The sequence below is a fragment of the Sabethes cyaneus genome, chromosome 3, assembly GCF_943734655.1.
Source record: "Sabethes cyaneus chromosome 3, idSabCyanKW18_F2, whole genome shotgun sequence".
In the NCBI taxonomy this organism is placed as follows: Eukaryota; Metazoa; Arthropoda; class Insecta; order Diptera; family Culicidae; genus Sabethes; species Sabethes cyaneus.
The window spans coordinates 38,639,411-38,659,212 of NC_071355.1; the positions used below are offsets into that span (position 1 = coordinate 38,639,411).

The window sequence follows — 19,802 nt, forward strand, 5'->3', positions numbered from 1 at the left end:
GTTCGTAATATTTGGACAGCATTTTTGACATTTCCTAAACACATAGCACGTTTTCTTTCCGTACATTCCTTTAGTTTTACCGTGAACGTGCGATGTATTTACGACATATTAAAAATTCTGTCCAAATATTTCGAACACAGATTATGCGGTCTGCCATAATGGCTCGTAAAAACTGGATAAAGTACAGACGCGCAAAGAGAAAAACTACGTATTTCGGCAACACTTTTTTGTTTACTTTATTTAAACAATTTTGGAAATCAGTCAGAATTGGATCGACCTCCATATAATCAGCAGAAAGTTGCGTAAATCGCGAGGAATGCCCGTGGAATATCGGAAATTACGACGCATATTTTGCATCGGAAATAAGTCAATTGAAATTTTTAAAGCATTATATGGTAAATTGAGAATAACTGATTGATATGTTGATAGTAAATCAATAGTTTAAGCACAGACTAACAGACGTAACACTTCGAACAAATTTTCTGACAAAACATCGTTTCATTGACACCCCTAAAACTTGCAAAAAATACTACTATCACCTGGTGCAGTCTTTTCATTTACGCAGAGTAGTTTGCTACAAATTTAGTAATGCTATAAATTTACTTGTATTTGACAACAGCGTCAACGCAGGCGAGCGGCGTTCTCGCGTAGCGACTGGTATTTGAGTCTGAGCTTAAGCGAAAATTTGAAATGATCGTTTTTATTGACGTTGGAATGAGGCTTCAATGTTACGTCTGTTAGTCTGTGGTCTAAGTTTTGACATTTCAGGTGGATTACAAAACTTGGTCTTCCCTGACTACACGTAACACAACGAAGACCCAGTCTGTTTACTTTGTTCGTTTGGAGCCTCGATTGGTGTTTTGTGCTACGCTCTTTGCGCATCTGTAGTTTACATATGGCTGTTGCAGTTGAAAACTGTAATAATCGACGTGCGACATTCGGTTTTATTCTTGTTCTGTGTGTCACAACTATGTCGAACGTGGTGCGCTGTGATCGCACATTGATGCGCTATTCAGCACACCACGTGCGACGTAGTTGCGACACACAGAACAAGAATAAAACCGAATGTCGGACGTCGATTATTACGGTTTCCAACTGCAACAGCAATACCGCCTGTAGTATCCAGCTTTTTACGAGCCATAATGGCGGACGAGAATAGGGATCGGAACAATCGGCGTCGACCCACGCGACGAAATAAGGACTACGATTGGAAACTCGGGACATGGAATTGCAAATCGCTCGGCTTCCCGGGTTGCGATAGGATAATATATGATGAATTACATCCCCGAAACTTCGAAGTCGTAGCACTGCAGGAACTTTGCTGGACAGGACAGAAGGTATGGAAAAGCGGGCATCGAGCGGCTACTTTCTACCAGAGCTGTGGCACCACCAACAAGCTGGGAACCGGCTTTATAGTACTGGGAAAGATGCGCCAGCGTGTGATTGGTTGGCAACCGATCAACACAAGGATGTGCAAGTTGAGGATTAAGGGCCGTTTCTTCAATTACAGTATCATCAATGTGCATTGCCCACACGAAGGGAGACCCGATGATGAGAAGTAGGCGTTCTATGCGCAGCTGGAGCAGGTGTATGATGGCTGTCCGCGACGGGACGTGAAAATCGTCATCGGTGACATGAACGCGCAGGTAGGACGGGAAGCTATATATAGACCGGTAATCGGGCCAAACAGCCTGCATGCCGCAACGAACGACAACGGCCAACGATGCGTAAATTTTGCAGCCTCCCGCGGAATGGTAGTCCGAAGTACCTTCTTCCCCCGCAAAGATATCCACAAGGCCACCTGGAGATCACCAGACCAACGAATAGAAAACCAAATTGACCATATTCTAATCGACGGTAAATTCTTCTCTGATGTTATAAACGTTCGCACCTACCGCAGTGCGAATATAGATTCGGATCATTTCCTAGTTGCAGTTTGCATGCGCTCAAAACTCTCGACGGTGCATAACCATTGGCGGAACTAGCGCTCATTTCTAGGGGGGGCTATAGCCCCCGGCATTTTTTCGACCATTTTATTCCCTTGGCATATTAAAATTAAATGTATATTGATGCATAGGAACTTTAAGTTGTGATGCATATAAAAATTACTCTCAAGTTTTTATTATGTAAAGTTATCTAACTATAGTTTTTTCTTAAATTTAAAAATCCAGCTTAATTTTTCTAGGGGGGGCTAAATATCTTCTAGGGGGGGCTTAGCCCCCCCTAGCCCCCCCCTAGTTACGCCAATGTGCATAACACGCGTCGAAGTCGTACGCCGCGACCCAACATCGAGCAGCTACGAGTCACCGGAGTTGCCCAGGAATACGCGCGGCAGCTGGAAGCAGCGCTACCAACGGAAGAGCAACTTGGCGCAGCAACTCTTGAAGATGGTTGGAAAGGCATTAAGACCGCCATCGGTAGCACTGCACTAGCCGCACTAGGTACAATGAATCCGAACCGGAGAAACGATTGGTTCGACGGCGAATGCGAGCAATTAGTGCAGGAGAAGAATGCAGCACGTGCGAGGATGCTGCAACACCGTACGAGGGCGAATGTGGATCGATATAAACAAGCACGGAACAGGCAAAACTCGGTCTTCCGGAGGAAAAAGCGCCAACAGGAAGATCGGGATCGCGAGGCGATGGAAGAACTGTGCCGTGCTAACGATAAACGGAGGTTCTACGAGAAGTTAAACCGCTCGCGCAAAGGCCATGTGCCGCAGGCCGATATGTGTCGAGACTCAGACGGTAATCTTCTCACGAACGAACGTGAGGTGATCGAGAGGTGGAAGCAGTATTATGACGAGCACCTTAACAGCGATGTAGCTGAACATGGAGGTGACGATATGGCAATAGATCTTGGAGCACGTGCAGAAGACGACAGAATACCAGCCCCTGACCTCCAGGAGGTAGCAGAAGAGATCGGTCGGCTGAAGAACAATAAAGCGGCTGGGGCTGATCAGCTACCCGGCGAGCTGCTGAAATACGGTGGTGACGCACTGGCTAGAGCGCTGCACTGGGCCATTGTCAAGATTTGGGAGGATGAGCTACTACCGGAGGAGTGGACGGAAGGCATCGTGTGTCCGATCTACAAAAAGGGCGACAAGTTGGATTGTTGCAACTACCGCGCAATCACACTGTTGAACGCCGCCTACAAGGTACTCTCCCAACTTTTATGTCGTCGACTATCACCATTTGCAAAGGAGTTCGTGGGGCAATATCAAGCGGGATTCATGGGTGCCCGTGCCACCACGGACCAGATTTTCGCGCTTCGGCAAGTGTTGCAGAAATGTCGCGAATACAACATGCCCACGCATCATTTATTCATCGACTTCAAATCGGCGTACGACACGATCGATCGAGATCAGCTATGGCAGATTATGCACTACTACGGATTTCCGGATAAACTAACGCGATTGGTCAAGGCGACGATGGATCGAGTAATGTGTGTTGTTCGAGTATCAGGGGCAGTCTCGGGTCCCTTTGGATCTCGAAGAGGGTTACGGCAAGGTGATGGGCTTTCATGTTTGCTGTTTAACATCGCTTTGGACGGTGTGATAAGAAGAGCGGGTATAGACACGAGTGGCACGATATTCACGAAGTCCGTCCAGCTTCTTGGTTTCGCTGACGACGTTGACATCATTACACGTACCTTTGAGAGGATGGCGGAAACGTACATCGGACTGAAAGCTGAAGCCAAACGGATAGGACTTGTCATTAATGTATCGAAAACAAAATACATGAAAGGAAGAGGTTCTAAAGAAGTGAATGCTGACCTCCCTCCCCGGATTCATTTAGACGGTGATGAAATCGAGGTGGTAGAAGAGTTCGTGTATCTGGGCTCACTGGTTACCGCAGACAACGACACCAGCAGAGAAATACAAAGACGCATTATGGCAGGAAATCGTGCCTACTTTGGACTCCGTAGGACGCTGCGATCGAACAAAATTCGCCACCGCACGAAGTTAACAATCTACAAGACGCTGATTAGACCGGTAGTCCTTTACGGCCATGAGACATGGACTATGCTCGTGGAGGACCAACGCGCCCTTAGTGTTTTCGAACGGAAGGTGTTGCGCACCATCTACGGCGGAGTGCAGATGGAAGACGGAACGTGGAGGAGGCGAATGAACCATGAATTGCATCAGCTGCTTAGGGAACCACCCATCGCTGCCACCGCAAAAATCGGTCGCCTGCGATGGGCTGGACATGTCGTGAGGATGTCGGACGACTGCCCGGTTAAAAAAGTTCTCAATAACGATCCGGCTCGAACGAGACGGCGGGGCGCGCAGCGAGCAAGATGGATCGATCAAGTGGAAGGCGACTTGCGGACCCTACGTAGACTACGTGGGTGGCGAATTGCGGCCATGGACCGAGTAGAATGGAGACGACTTCTTCGTACAGCAGAGGAAACCACGGCCTGGAGCTGATTAAGTGTAAGTGAATGGCGGACGAGTTCGTAATATTTGAACAGTATTTTTGACAATTCCCTAATACATCGCGCGTTTTCTTTCCGCGCGTTCACGGTAAAACTAAAGGAATGTACGGAAAGAAAACGTGCGATGTATTAGGGTATTGTCAAAAATACTGTTCAAATATTACGAACTCGTCCGCCATTATGGCTCGTAAAAAGCTGGATAGATCATTTTGCGTTACAACACAAGCGACATGGTAACGTGCTGATATCCAGCTTTTTACGAGCCATTATGGCGAACCGCATAATCTGTGTTCGTAATATTTGGACAGAACTTTTGACATGTTGTAAATACATCGCACGTTCACGGTAAAACTAAAGGAATGTATGGAAAGAAAACGTGCGATGTATTTAGGAAATGTCAAAAATGCTGTCCAAATATCCAGCTTTTTACGAGCCATAATGGTGGACGTGTTCGTAATATTTGAACGATATTTTTGACAATTCCCTAATACATCGCACGTTTTCTTTCCGCGCGTTCGCGGTAAAACTTCCAGGAATGTACGGAAAGAAAACGTGCGATGTATTAGGGAAATATCAAAAATGCCATGACGCTGCTCATGGAGGACATACGCGCCCTTGCCGTGTTCGAGCGGAAAGTGCTGCGGACGATATTTGGCGGAGTACAAACTGAAAACGGAGAGTGACGGAGGCGTATGAATCACGAGCTACAGTCACTGCTTCGGGGGACTCCCATCGTACATCTAGCGAAAGTTAGCAGGCTACGGTGGACCGGACACGTCGCAAGGATGCCGGACGACAGTGCGACAAAAATAGTCCTCTTCAACAACCCCACCGGCACCAGGAACAGGGGGGCCCAACGTGCACGATGGCTGCGACTTCTGAGACGACTAGGCAATTACGACGAGTGGCACAAGACCGAGGTGAATGGAGACGAGTGCTTGAAACAGCACGAGCCATCCCGGTTCTATGCTGCTGAAGAAGAAGAGGAATATCACTGATAATTTGCAAGTACATTTTCAAGTCGTAATTTAAATAAACGTGTCAAAAATCGAGTTTGAAAACATAAATTGGTGTAGAATAAAGCAATCCTATAATTTCACAGCAATATTGCTTTAAATCTGTGCATTCAAGCTCAAAATCTAAGTTTTCTGGTTCAACCCCTTAAAATGAGCCTCAAAGCATTTTGAAAGTGAGATTCGTCCAACTCTGTTTCGCCTTATTTTGATTTTTTAAATTTAGTTTCGCCTGTTTACATGCGCCTGTGTCATGAAAACAACGCAGTTTCACACTTTACTAACGCCTGTTTACAAAACGATTTGGAAATAAGCCTGTTACTTCATAACAATGAAAGAGGCTGAACTGCGAATTGTCTTGTGTTTTGATTAAACAATTCTATCCAGTTTTTTACGAGCCATAATGGCGGACCTGTTCGTAATATTTGAACAGCATTTCTGACATTTCTCAAAGACATCGCACGTTTTCTTTCCGTACATTCCTTTAGTTTTACCGTAAACGCGCGGAAAGAAAACGTGAGATGTATTAGGGAAATGTCAAAAATGCTGTTCAAATATTACGAACGCGTCCGCCATTATGGCTCGTAAAAAGCTGGATAGGCTTTCACTAAAAACTTGTTTTAAATAATTCTATCGATTAAAACAGAAGAAAGGATTCTTGCTATGGATATTATCAGTCTTTTTAAGGCGATTTGTTTACATTTTGCTAGTTGCGCCCCAATCGCGAATCACTCCGGATTCCATTGTAGGGTACGGGAGGGTATTTCCAGTACGCTAGTAAATTCGGCATACATTACCCTTTTTTGCTGCGCTTTCCCAAATAAAAACTTTGCCGCTATATAACAATACTGAAATGAATGTAGCACTCATAAGCTTTAATGTGGTATAATTATTTTCAAAAAATGTAAGTAATTTGCTAAATTTTGTTCAATAAACATCAAAACCACTGCTTTTCCACTGGCACGTAGTCAGGCTGAAAAAACCAGCAGCAATCGCTTACGCGTATCCGCTCTTGATGATGGTTTGGAAAACACACAATTATGATCACGTTTACTTATTCCAGAAACTAAACAGCTGTGAATATGGTATAACAGAACAATTCTACTTCTTTTTTCACGGAAGAACACAAAAATTCCCGTCTGATATGAAAATATAAATCAATTTTCATTCACTAGCCATTAGCAGCATTTTGTTTTTAATTCCAGTATATGGTGCGTTATTTACACTACTACCAATATGTGAAGCATGAAACGCCTGAAAAGCTTGTATCGTGTTGACATAGCTAGTATTTGAGTGACAATCACTTGCTTCTGGCGCTAATGTACATGAACGATTCAATGATACACTAGCGCCAGCAGCAAGCTGTGGTCACTGCAAAACTAATTATCTTCAATGAGCCCGGAATGTAGGCAATAGCGACATTTTATCGATCGGTCTCTTTTTTGATCTGTTTTTGAAGAGGATTTAATTCCTGTGCTGGCTATTTCGGCCGGTCGGATTTAAAAAACACAGACACCATTATAGAAAATGGGGTCAATTTAGCCGCAGCGACTTCATCAGTTCTCGCGACTATAACTCAAATTCAGTAGCGTTTTATTAAGACCAAAATACACGCCAATATTCAGTAAATGTTATTCTATCAACTGGTACGAAAATCTTGTCTCGAATGAATATAGTTTCAACGTAATTCCTGAATATTGTTCAGGCTACCGCTTAGTGTGCTGGAAATACCCTCCCGTATCCTAACTAGATCTTGAAACCATTTTGATGAACAATGAGTGTGAGACAGAGATACCGAGAGAGAGTTTGTAATTTGTAAGCGTAATCAATTCGTGTTTTTCTCACTTTTGTGTCGGCGATTCATCGCCAGCGAATAGGACAAGAGACAGTTACCGATTGTAAAAATTTAAATCACTGATGAGCTGGCGATGAGCATAATGCATTCATCACGAAGAAAATTTGATGTAACGGGTGACTACTAAAATTTTGAAATTTTTTCGAGGCCCCTATACTCAACAAAAGCGAGCTCAGAGAGAAATGAGAGTATGTATGTGTTAGCTTTCTCTCTCCTCTTTTTGTCAATATTGTTTGTTTATCTCTTGCCCAGTTTTGCTTAAAATTGCGTCGAAACAAGAAACATTTCGGGAGCACGTTGTACATTTCTACGAACTGCAGCATAAATCTCGGCAAAAAGTATGCGGTACAACATTTAAAAAGCGAATATATTGCGGCTTCGATTTTTTATCATATCCTAAGATCCCCAACAACTATTCGCAAGTAAGGTAGTGGAAGGCCAGCCAAATTAATGGACGCAGCAAGACATCGTTCTCTTTCTTGTGCCTTCAATAATAAGCCCTCTGGTTTGGCATCATTTAAGATGTGCACCAGGCGAAAGAAAATTTTGATACCGTTTCTACAAAAACATCATACAGATGGACAATACGTGTTTTGGCCGGAGAGAGCATCATCGCATTACGCAAAAAAAATACAATCGTTCCCGAATACCCATTCGATCCCATTTGTACCCAAAAACCACGACCAGACAAATGTGTCTCAGTGCGCCCAATTGAAGTTTGCTTCGGGATTTTGAGTTCCTTGGTGTACAAAAACAACTGGGGAACCACGAATTGCAAACAGTGGATTGGTAGAATCAAGAGATGCATTCGCAAAGTTGACAACGCACCTGTTTCGACATCAAACGGAAGCGTCGCCGAACAGCCGAAGATCTTCTTCATGTATCTTTGTCTTTTTTTGACAGTTTGAGAAAAAAATTTCAAAATTTTAGTTGTCACCCGTTAGTTATTAATGCCTCAAAATTGACATGGATCTATTATACGATTAACAATGCAATTTATGTCGCCATTAGCGGACCCTCTCCATGCAAAATACACTAAAATTCTTGTAATGGACCCGGTCGTTATCCACAAGGTTCCATGAAAGGAAAACGGACATTCTAATCTGTTTTAAAAACTGTGAAAAATATAAAGATTTGCAATATAAATTGGCATTTCTTTAGGCTTTATCAAAAGTTACTCGTATTGGGTGTTTAGCGTTACCAGTTCCAAATAATTCATGGAAGATCACTCAAGCACTATATAAAGCGCTCACTAACGGTTAATTTACCCTATGATGATCTGAACATTCAGTTTATAGAAAAGGAAATTGGTTCGACAGTTTCAACGAAAATGGTTTATTCTGAGTACTAGAAAGAGATAAGTTGCGTATGAGCTATATTGCCAAAGCTGCTGAGCTAGAGGAAACGAATTAAGTTGTTTTTTTCAAATTTACCCGGTCAACTTAACCGTCAATTGTGTATGACGCTTGATGGCTTCATCAGTTTTTAATGTGAACGCATTCATACCAATTCAGATTAAAGAAGTTCACTCCAGAGGGGGTACACGGTAATAGCTTGTTTCTATCGAAGAAAAGATTGTAGAATCAAAAATAAGTATTTTTGGGTTAATAAACGATCTAGTAGAGTTAAAAGAAATATGAATTCAGTTTAAACAATATTTTTTTGATTCAAGAATATGATACAAGTTGAACTCAACAACACGTAATTGTTGTTTCTAACCACGACTAAAATCAGTTTAAGTCGTGGTTCCTAACTATTATCATTTTTCTGCGTGTATGCGGTAAGCTTTTGCATATAACTCCGTTCATAAAAAAGCGACATAACTTGAGCACAAGAAACCCGAGAAACGATCAAAACCATCTAAGCAACCGGGCGCAAACTTACGAAGTCCAACTGTAGCGCAAAAGCAGTTTCTGCGACGTACGTTACGAGGATAAACGGCAAATTTATTTGAGGCAAATTTTGTAAGTTATATATTAGTTATAGCTTTAATTTATTTTAAATCTTCTATCTAATGCTAAACCCAACAAAAATATCAATTTTGGATAATTCGTTATTTACTTGACAAAAATTTTCAGACACGCCACGTGTCATCCAGTGATCGTGCACGTTGCGTTTCAAGCATTTCCGTGTGCTTCAAGAATCCAAGTTTTTTGCACAAGTCCTACAGCCACACAGCCCTACAGATAAATTCTGCAAATCGTACGGATCGAGTACGGAACACAATGTTCAGTTCTAGGCAACAACGCCAGCAACCGGAAGAGCACCGTTGTGACATCTGCGGTGGACTGTTCGGCAAAGACTTCCTACTGAGGTCGCACCAGCAGAAACTCCACGGACTGGTTAGTCAAACCGGAGCGGAAAGAGAATCGATATCACCACCCAGTGTGACGACGGTGATAATTCCTGCCGTAAAGACGGCGGCGATGACGGTAGCCAAGGCCAGAGGGGAAGTTCCCTTTGCCGTGTTGCATATGATCAACGAGATTCCGCTTATCGTTCGAGTGCTGGAGCAAGGGGATTACAGTATCCTTAAGGCGGCCGAATATAGCGACTTTCGCGAATCGCAGCGAAGCGAACCGAATGAAACGCAAAGTTTTACGATTGCTGTGGTAGCGACGATATACCAAAAGGAGAGTCATGACGGTCGAAAATACTTTGCCATAACGGGACCAGCTCCATGCCAGCAGCCGCAAGAACCGATGGCAACGGCAGGGTCCGAAGCAGCTGATGGGGACGAACGTGGTACGATTATGCAGGAGTCGTTGGGCAGCGCGAATCTGTACAAGACGCTTACGCAGCTGAACGCGCCGGATATGGTTGTATTAGACCAAAAGGAAATGTCGAAGAAAGGTACATAACTTAATTTATAAAATTTATAGCTGATGACCAATTCGTGGTTCAGATTCCGTTGTAGAAATACGAAAAGTTGTTCGGCCTGTGGATAATTAATTTATCCAGATGTGACAATGATTCTTGTTTTATGGCAACACACGCTAATTAATTGATGGCAATTTGCTATAATTTCATAAAAAAATTAAATGAACATCACGTTTGATCGAAATAAAAAGAGCTTCGGTAGAGCACGGAGTATGTGCTAATAGTACTAATAAATTGCGTAACGTTTTCTAAATCTTCATGGGTTTTTGAAAAATCGCTGTTTTGAAGTGGTTTTCTTAAAAATTCGCTATTAGAGCTTCAAAAGTATAAAGAATAACTTAACGCCAGATTTTACTGGAATTGTGAAACGAAAATATCTTTCTCATTGTTAAATTACTACACAAACGCTTATACCTAACAATACATTTACTACTTCCAGAAGCGCAACCATCAACATCCGGAAACAAGCAGCAGAAGCGTAAGTATCAGCGTAAAAGAATTTCAACGCAACCGGCGAAGAAGATACCAAAACAGCCGAAAGTGATTACCATCGTCGACGATCCCCGGCGATGGTGGCAGAATGAGAACGTTGCCCCTGCGACGGGATCCTTTCGACCGAGAGCAGGAGTGACAAATTTCCGAGACATCGCCACCGGCTCACTGCTTTCCCCAGATCGTAAAACGCACCGAACGGCGGCCCCACCCAGTGAAGGAGTGCAGCTTCTGTCTGAGCCAGCAATAGAAGATCCATTTGCCGATCCGAACGAGCTGGATTTTATACAAGTAGGGGACGGAACGCTTCCGGAAAGGACGGATATTGAAATTTCGAACGAGGAAATGTTTTCGTCTATTGTTTAGCAGAAGAAAAAACTTACCTTGATAGAGGTGGAGGCAGACTTTTTCTTTGTTTCACCTAACTAGATTTGGGATGCAAAATCACTAGCCTTGTCTTTGTTTAAGGATTGCAATAAAACACTGTAAACTTGTTGAATCTATTCTACGTTGTCCGATCTAACGTTTTGGGGTTTAATTAATCATAACACTACTTTTGTCCGGTGTTGAAAGTCAATCACTGAAACACAATCGCGACTTATAAGGATTCATCCTGTTCTAGTTTTTCGATTGTTTGTTCGCACTGTATAAAGGACAGACCGGCTTCCATAGCCGGTCCAAAGTTCTTTGCACTACGGGTCAGTCCAAGATGCTGAGAGTCTTTCCTGCTCCTGTAATTCCATTTATTGACGATAAAAATTATTCTTCCTGTCGGGATCACTATCGGCACTGCTGCTGCTGTTCGATTCAATGAGAGCAAAACTCTCCATCATTGCCGTCAAATGGCAACAGTTGGGTGACGTTTCATTTTCATATTTTCCAAGCCATCAAAGATCAGCGGAAGTTTGCCGGCAAGTCGCCAACGGGTCTGTTAATGAGGACTGTTTACGTAGTACGTAACACAAAGAACATCCATCATATTCCGTTTTTTACGAGCCATAATCACTGACGAACTGACGTGACACGGGCGTTTCTTTTTGACTCACAAGATCTTGCAAGCAAACGACCACTTGCTTACAAGCGAGTGGTCGCTTATGTCAAACAGCAGAGCGATATGCAAAGGTACGGGAGACAGATTTATGCAAAATTCAGTTTGTTTCACCGAAAATCTGTATGAGTATCCAGCATTTTACAAGCCATAATGGCGGACGTGTTCGTAATATTTGAACAGCATTTTTGACATTTCCCTAATCCAGCTTTCCACGAGCGATAATGGCGGTTATTGAGCACAAGTGGGCATAATCTTGTGACATTCATTGGAGGAGCGTCGAGTTCGCCCTGACGGAGTTACTATGGAAACATCCATGATTGTTTGTTATTCGAGTGTAAAAATATAAACATTGTTTCATTTTGCAGATCAGCTGAAGTGGAACATAATTGAACGGATTCAAACTTTTGTAGTGGTTTGTGGCCATAATTTCCTGAAAGCACCGGCTCAGGATACTTTCTACAATCGTGCGAATTAAACATTCGAATGCACTCAGAGGCAAACGTGAACATTGAACTTCATATTAGTCGAACCGTTGCCAAGTTTGCTCTCGAACAGCGTCTCGTTTTGATAAGAAACTTTCCGCTGCGTATTTGGCCATTCTCCCTGAAATATCCGAAAACTGCGAAGCCACAATTCATAAAACTTGTTGTCCGTTCATTTATGTTCCTCTTTAGCTGATCTGCAAAATTGAACAATGTTTACATTTTTACATTCGAACCTTGATTCGAACAACAAACAATCATGGATGTTTCCATAGTAACTCCGTCAGGGCGAACTCGACGCTCCTCCAATGAATGTCAAAAGATTGTGCCCACTTGTGCTCAATAACCGCCATTATCGCTCGTGGAAAGCTGGATACATCGCACATTTTCTTTCCGCGCGTTCACGGTAGAACTAAAGGAATGTACGGAAAGAAAACGTGCGATGTATTAGGTAATTGTCAAAAATGCTGTTCAAATGTTACGAACACGTCCGCCATTATGGCTCGTAAAAAGCTGGATATATTTACCCATTGAAGCCTCCTGACAGTGCAAGTGTCTTTCCTATAGTTAAGTATACTGGTCAGAGGTACGAATGAGTCCTCGCCAGGGACGGCTATAATATGGGATAGTGCTGGCAGCGAGGAATAAGTGGGTAAAGTAGATCAAGCTTTGAAGGAAGGGTAAACTCCAATACACACAAGCACGCATAAATTTAATAAGCATATCGCTCACTCAATAGCGATTATAGCAAAAAGAAATGCAGTGGAGGTCATACAGCAAACACCCGGGCGATATTACAATAGATCAACTATACTGGTCGTAGTAATGAGTCCACACATGGAAAAAAAAATGGCTCGTAAAAAGCTGGATAGTCCAGTCACAGACAAACAGACATAACTCATGGAAGAAAAATCAACAAAAATTATCGTATCTCACATTTAGCCTGAACACCAGCACCATCTATGATAGACATTCCCAAATATCTAATAGCAACACGAGTATCCCTCTAAGTAGCAAGTACTTTTTATGGGGAATTCCCCTTCTTTCGCCAAAAAGCGCCACTTTGAACAAAACGGAGACATTCCCAACTAAGCCTAAGCCAACTAAGAAATGACGGTTTAATCGGTACGAAGAATGGAAAACTAGTGTTAGGGTATGTTGCTGCTTCGTCGTAAATGCCTATTCCCGTCGTATCCAACACGAATTATTCAATATATCAGCTTTTTATTTGCATTTTTATTTGCAAGCAATGCAAAATTAGTTATTCCGTAATATTTTAGTTTGTTGTCTATTATACGCGATCAATCAAAGTGACCTGAGATCTATTTAAATGACTTTTATCATTAAAGAAGTCCTGCCAGCAAAATTTCCTACATTTTTTCGTGCGATGATGAAGAAAATGTGGACTAATCGTTTTAATTTCCGTCATTCATAAATGAAAATAACTCACGCAAGGCATTGTCGTTATTCTACAGCCAGGAAAACTTGCCTGACCTTCAGGAATTTTGCAGAATAACATTTGTCATGCCGTCCTAGACAAATACATGCGTGTTAGCTTCGTAAACATTGTTGTGATTTTAAGTTCGGACGATGAAAAATTTTGATGGACGGATTTTAAAACACTAACCAGGTAACCAATAAGCATTAAAATAAGCAGTAAATCAGTCGTTTATTAGCATCCCTGGCGTTTTATACTGCAGGTTGTTTATCAGCTTTTTGACTGCATAACTGTTGTAAATTGGCATCCACAATTCTTTTTAAATTCTTCTTGTTGGTAACTAGCTGCAAATAAGCATTGTCAGCACTACCGTGGACCCCCGTTCGTTTGACCGTTTTTAATCTGAACACTTTTTAATTTGAACCCCTTTGGCACAGACAAACAGACATAACACTCGTTTTCCATTCATCGTACCGATAAAACCGTCATTTCAAATTTGGGCTTAGTTGGGAATGTCTCCGTTTTGGTCAAAGTGGCGCTTTTTGACGAAAGAAGGGGAATACCCCATAAAAAATACTTGCTACTTCGAGGGACACCCATATTGCTATTTGATATTTGGGAATATCGATCATAGATGGTGCTAGTGTTCAGGCTAAACGTGAGGTACGATAATTTTTGTTGATTTTTCTTCCAAGAGTTATGTCTGTTTGTCTGTGCCTTTGGTTTGCACGACGTGCAAATTAAAAATGGTTCAAATGTCATTCTCAACACGACATCATTTCCTTATGCAGACAATGCACATAAGCACGGTTTGTTTGTACTAACCTAGCGTGTTTGTTTTGTTTCACATTCCGTTTTCCCAACGATTATGACCGAAATCCGATCGAAGAATGAAATATTCACTACTTGCAAGTGCGAACTAAATCAAACCACCAAAACAATAACAAAGAGCAGGGCGGCCAATTCATGCAAGTTTCAACATATTTAGGGTTGCCAGTTGTTCAAATTAAAAACTAACCCCGTTAGTTTGCATGAGCAATCGTTCAAACGAACGGGGGTCCACTGTATAAGAGGGCTAGCAGTAAAGTAGCCGCATATTTTGCCAAAATAGCATTTAAGTAGCATTTAAGGCAACTTAAATGCTTATTGGCTTGCTTTTAAATTGCATTGGAAATGCTTATTGGTTACCTGGGTACTGTTTTACCTGACTCACTGCGAATATACGTGTTATTGAAATAAAACGTCACCATGCGTTTTATTCGTTTATAACGCATATGCAGCTAATATCGATAACAATCGATTTTTTATAAGTTGTGCTTTTGTTATTGCATTTAACTTGTAAAAAGTTGCATAAATAACAATTCAGTTTCACAATACAATTATTGCGTACTACTAGCACTTGCAATATAACGTTTAAGTACGTTATTTTTAGTGATCAAAATCAACGATATTTTCGATACAAGGGCGATATTTTTCGAAACCTTTCGAACCAACACGATACCGCGAATACAACGCTATGCGCAGTGAGTCAGGTAACACAGTAGGACGAATTTTGTAAATAAAGTCAATTGCGTAATTTCAATAATGTGCTTTAATAATCGCTTTTCAGTGATTTCAAAGTTCACGGATCGGAAAGTAAGTGTGTTTTAGTCAAATCAGCACAAGAACTTTTGGAGTATTCATTAAATCCATCCAAGAAATGATGAAAATTAGAATGGCTTTACTTACTACGACAGGAATTAAAAATAAACCCTATGTCTGTTTGTCTGTGGTCCAGTGGTCCAAGTTGACAGCTTGGTTTTGTAACTGGCCAGCTTAAGCGCCACTCTCTAATGAGAGACCACCCGCCGTGTTTGAAGATTGCCCAGCCTGAGACCTTTCGGGAGAAGGTTCCTTTTTATCCCTAACTCGGGAAAGGAAGCAAGTTAGCTGACTCAAACAGCGACTCGAAATACTCCGCAGAGATTAGCGTCAAAAGATCTAGCCTACTCGATGACCAGCGCGCCTAAAGATACGATTTCAATTTTGCCAACAGATTCAATGAGGGTTATCTTTCATCACTGGTCCGGCCCCAATCTCCCACTAAGTCTGTCTAATGGTGATTCCGGAGTTATCCGAGCTGATTTCAGGGTCAGCCACCCCAGTAAAAAACCCCAACGGAAAAAAATACGGAAAACTACGGCGGACCGAACCACATGAAAATCTTTCACCAGCGGCTAATACGGGAGAGCGCTACCTTCATAAAACAATCACTTTGATGGTACCTGATACATGCATTTATTTAACAATAACATCGCATTGCGTAGTTTTCACTTTCAAAAAGGAGGTGCGTTTATTCTACCAATTTTTTATGCTTAGATGTCGTTTGCGTTTCATCACTAGGCTTAGTCTAACTTCTCTTCCCTATCTTCGTTCCCATTTTGATTCCTATCTAACGTGTGCGGTGTGCGATCGGTTTTCGTTACCCCTTGTTGTTTTGGGCGGTGGGGTACGATTGGTAGCTATCGGTTTGCTGTGTGCTTTAGAGTCGTGGCCCTATTTTGGTCGCATGCGCATGGACAGAAAAATTATCAAAGTTTGTACTCACTCAAAACGCGTTTTACATGAGGTTTACTTGCTCGTGTTGGACGATTCTGCGAGGGCTGCCCTCGGAGATCAAAATGGCGACATCACTCTACTTCACTGCTGCTGCTGCTTGGCGGGATAGGCGATCAAACCATCGATCTGATCCGCCCCACGCGGATCCCTTCTAGATGAATTTGCTTAGCGTGCTGCACACGCCGAGCCGGCCGAAACTGAAGAACAATAGACGGGTTTTTGATGACCGTCTAAGCGGGTTGATCATCCGCTAGGACGCGATGTAACGGTAGCGATCCTCTTCCGGTTTTCCGTGCTGCCGGGCAAGTGTTACAGTTGACGGTGAAAGCAGGAGCGGTCGCAAATTGGTAACGATGGTACAGCTCAGTTGGGGATCGACGAATCTGCCGAATAAAATATATTTGCCCGCACGATCTACACTGGCTGGGAACGATTGACTATCTAGAGAAAGAACTATCTTAGCAAATTTATGAAGGAATTTCATACGGTTATCACCTCTAATCAATAATCGACCGGACACAAATTATGGATACTCCTACCTCTACGACTAGTCAAACTGAAGTGATCTATTAGAGCATACGGATCCTCAGATCAACCGTCAGGTAACACGACGCTACCGGATGCTGTTTGGCGAAAATGTCTGATCGCATTAAAAGCACGAAGGACAAATCTCAGCGAAGATCATTTTCTTCTTGCGAGCGGTTATCGTCAGGCTAACCGACCTTTCCCAAAGGATAGAGTAAAGAAGCAACCTCTCTCCCGACAGCGCAAAGGTCGTTAGACTTTTTCGGCAAGGTCAATCCTCTTATCGCATCGGTCGCATCGGTGGTCAAAGCGAATTAGTAAGCGAGTGTACAGGAACTCATTTATTTTGATTTTAGATATGTTTCGATCGCTGCCTTGCTTGCGGTGAAACATCAAAAGGATTTTTGCTTAATAAAATACCAAATTAAATATATTCTAACGTTTAACAAATTGATAAATATTAACAAAATAATTAACAATATAAATAATTATCGCAAATACTATTTACAACATGAAACAATTATTGAAATAAACAAATTAATTATAAATAAATAAACTAACGAAACTAAATAGCTATCAGAAAAAGTATTTACAAATCATCAACCATGTACTTGTTACAGTTTTCAGCTATATTCGTAAAGGAAAATTGGATGGTGCTATTTTAGCTTTGATCGTTTCGGTTTCTTCGACGCACTTATTGCTTGGAATGTAACGAAAAAGTGCGCCGAAGGTACAGAAATGATTTAAGATAAGATAGCCAAGGGGTGTCTCACTTCGCAATTTTGCATTAGCTTTTTACATCATTTGCATTCATTGCAAAAATGCAAGCGAGATTTTTTTGCTGCAAAGTTTTTTTAGGGTAACCAACGTATTTTGAACCCCATCAGCAGCTGTACATAATTTGGACACTTACAGCAAAATCAAATGGAAGTGTCCAAATTGGGTCCTAAAATTTGTGATAAAAAGATGATTTTTTTAGAAGGAACGATAAAGCCTTCCATAATGACTACCAGAGTACAGTTTTTTCTTTTTTAAAAAGATGCAGAGCACTAAAAAATTAAAAAACAAAAATATTGTAATTTATTCTCCCTTGACATTAGAGATCTTCCTTGACATAACGAAAATAACACGTTTCTGGCAACAATGATAACTTTTTCTCACTGGCAACTCTGGTTTGACATTAGAGCAGCTGATCGTTTTGACAGTTACAGCTTCGCAGTTGTCTCTTGTGCTTGTCTGCGTTTTGCTGGTCGTGAGGAAGTGGAACATAAAATTTGTACTAGTTATCGGATAAAAGTTTTGATTCGGGCAATGTATTCCAATCCATCGATTCACGGTGCTAGACTTTGTCCAAATCTAGTTTGCGCTAAGAATGACTAAACGATGTCAAACTGATGGCCAACAGTATAATCTCGGTACAATCGACCCCGCAGAACAGTATGAAAAAAAAAAACGCCAACCGAAACTGGCACCGTATTATCAATCAGATTGGTATGTTCTGCTACTCCGATGTGAATCAGCAGTAGGGCGAACGGCAGACCAAAAATTTCTGTGCGTTTCTAGCCAAACACGGTCGCATCTCGATGGCGGGTGTTGTATCCGAAAACTGAAGCCATCCACGCTGTGACCAAGTGCAGTCACTACGCTTATTGCTGATTTTGACAAAGGCCTTAATTAAACTGAGATAACCGGAACCGGAAAATGAGCTGTAAACTCAGAAAATGTTTTAGGTCGCGATTGCCAAGCCATTTCCTGACTTTGCAACTTTTGACTTTTTGACACACTATCACATGAGCGTGAAGGTAAACAAAAGGTTTTGCGTGACATTTCAAGACATACTATGGTTTCTTTTTATAATTCGTGTTGTCTAGACACCGCTTGACACAACCATGCACAACTATAGTTTGTCTATATAAGGTTGCCCAAATGTTTATTTTTTGTTCAAAATTTCACAAAATTAAAAAAAAGGTTTTTAACGGCAATAGCCTAAAAATATAAAATTGAATATCAAAATATGTGTTCCTAACCCTAACCTCATCGATTCAAGCTAAAAACGACATAGGGCTTTAGGACCCAATTATGTACAGCTGCTGATGGGGTCCAAAATAGGTTGGTTACCCTATTGGCTGCAACCGTGGATGCAAAGCGATATTTGCAGTAATAGACCAAATCATCATACCGTCAATTGACAGATACTGGCGCCCTTGTTTACATTTTGGAAAACTTTCCTTTCCGCTTATAACGAATGTAGCGTGTTTTTGAACATTTTACAGGCATAATGGCTTTTAAATTTAGTCCTAATGCCCTTTAAACTCGGTTTAAACAACAAATTTGCCGTTTAAACAGCTGAAACTTTTTTGGACTCTGCGGTCTGTTTGTAAACAAGGGCGCCAGTATCTGCCAGATGACGTCACCTTGATTTGGTCAAGGTCATTTTGTCAAAAATGCTGCTCAAATATTACGAACACGTCCGCCATTACGGCTCGTAAAAAGCTGGATATCGAACTGCAGTAAACGTCAGCGACAGCATGCCCGGGGCTCAAAATTTGACTGCTGGTAGTTGAGTGAAACGCAGTGCTGACTTGCTATCTCATTTCCGCACACACGAGATGTTGACGGAGAAAACATGGTTTGCTGCCGATGGGGTGGGTAAAAAAAAACAGTAGTCGTAAACTGCAATTGCTCTTGCAATTCAGCTACTCTTGTTCTTTTTAAATGTACCCCAATCCAGCTTATTACGAGCCATAATGGCGGACGTGTGCGGAAGGAAAATGTGCGATGTATTAGGGAAATGTCAAAAAGTGCTGTTCAAATATTACGAACACGTCTGCCATTATGGCTCGTGAAAAACTGGATAGAAAACAAAAACGTAGCTTTACGTTAAAAACCGAAAATAAAGCCTGGCTAAAAACTTGGCTGCAAACAGAATTTTGAACGGTACCAAATTTATGCGTGTACAAGAAAAAGGATGACCGCCCTCATCATGACTTTGACAGTTTTCGGTCCTTCGTCAAGTCGACTGTCGTGGCTG

The 19,802-nt window shown here is 41.8% G+C and overlaps 2 protein-coding genes across 2 annotated transcripts in view; one reads left to right on the plus strand and one right to left on the minus strand.

The window, feature by feature from the left end:
- LOC128744262 (mucin-19) overlaps positions 1-11,443 on the minus strand; it is a 74,164-nt gene extending 62,721 nt beyond the window's left edge. Inside the window, exon 1 of the mRNA XM_053841119.1 lies at positions 11,061-11,443. The gene's annotated coding sequence lies outside the window, so the exon portion shown is untranslated. The remainder of the gene's footprint in view (positions 1-11,060) is intronic.
- LOC128739479 (uncharacterized) lies at positions 9,531-11,043 on the plus strand. Its single transcript, XM_053834972.1, has 2 exons — positions 9,531-10,158; positions 10,625-11,043. The coding sequence occupies exons 1-2, from the start codon at positions 9,531-9,533 to the stop codon at positions 11,041-11,043; spliced, it is 1,047 nt and encodes a 348-aa protein (XP_053690947.1).
- Positions 11,444-19,802: the final 8,359 nt, after the last annotated feature.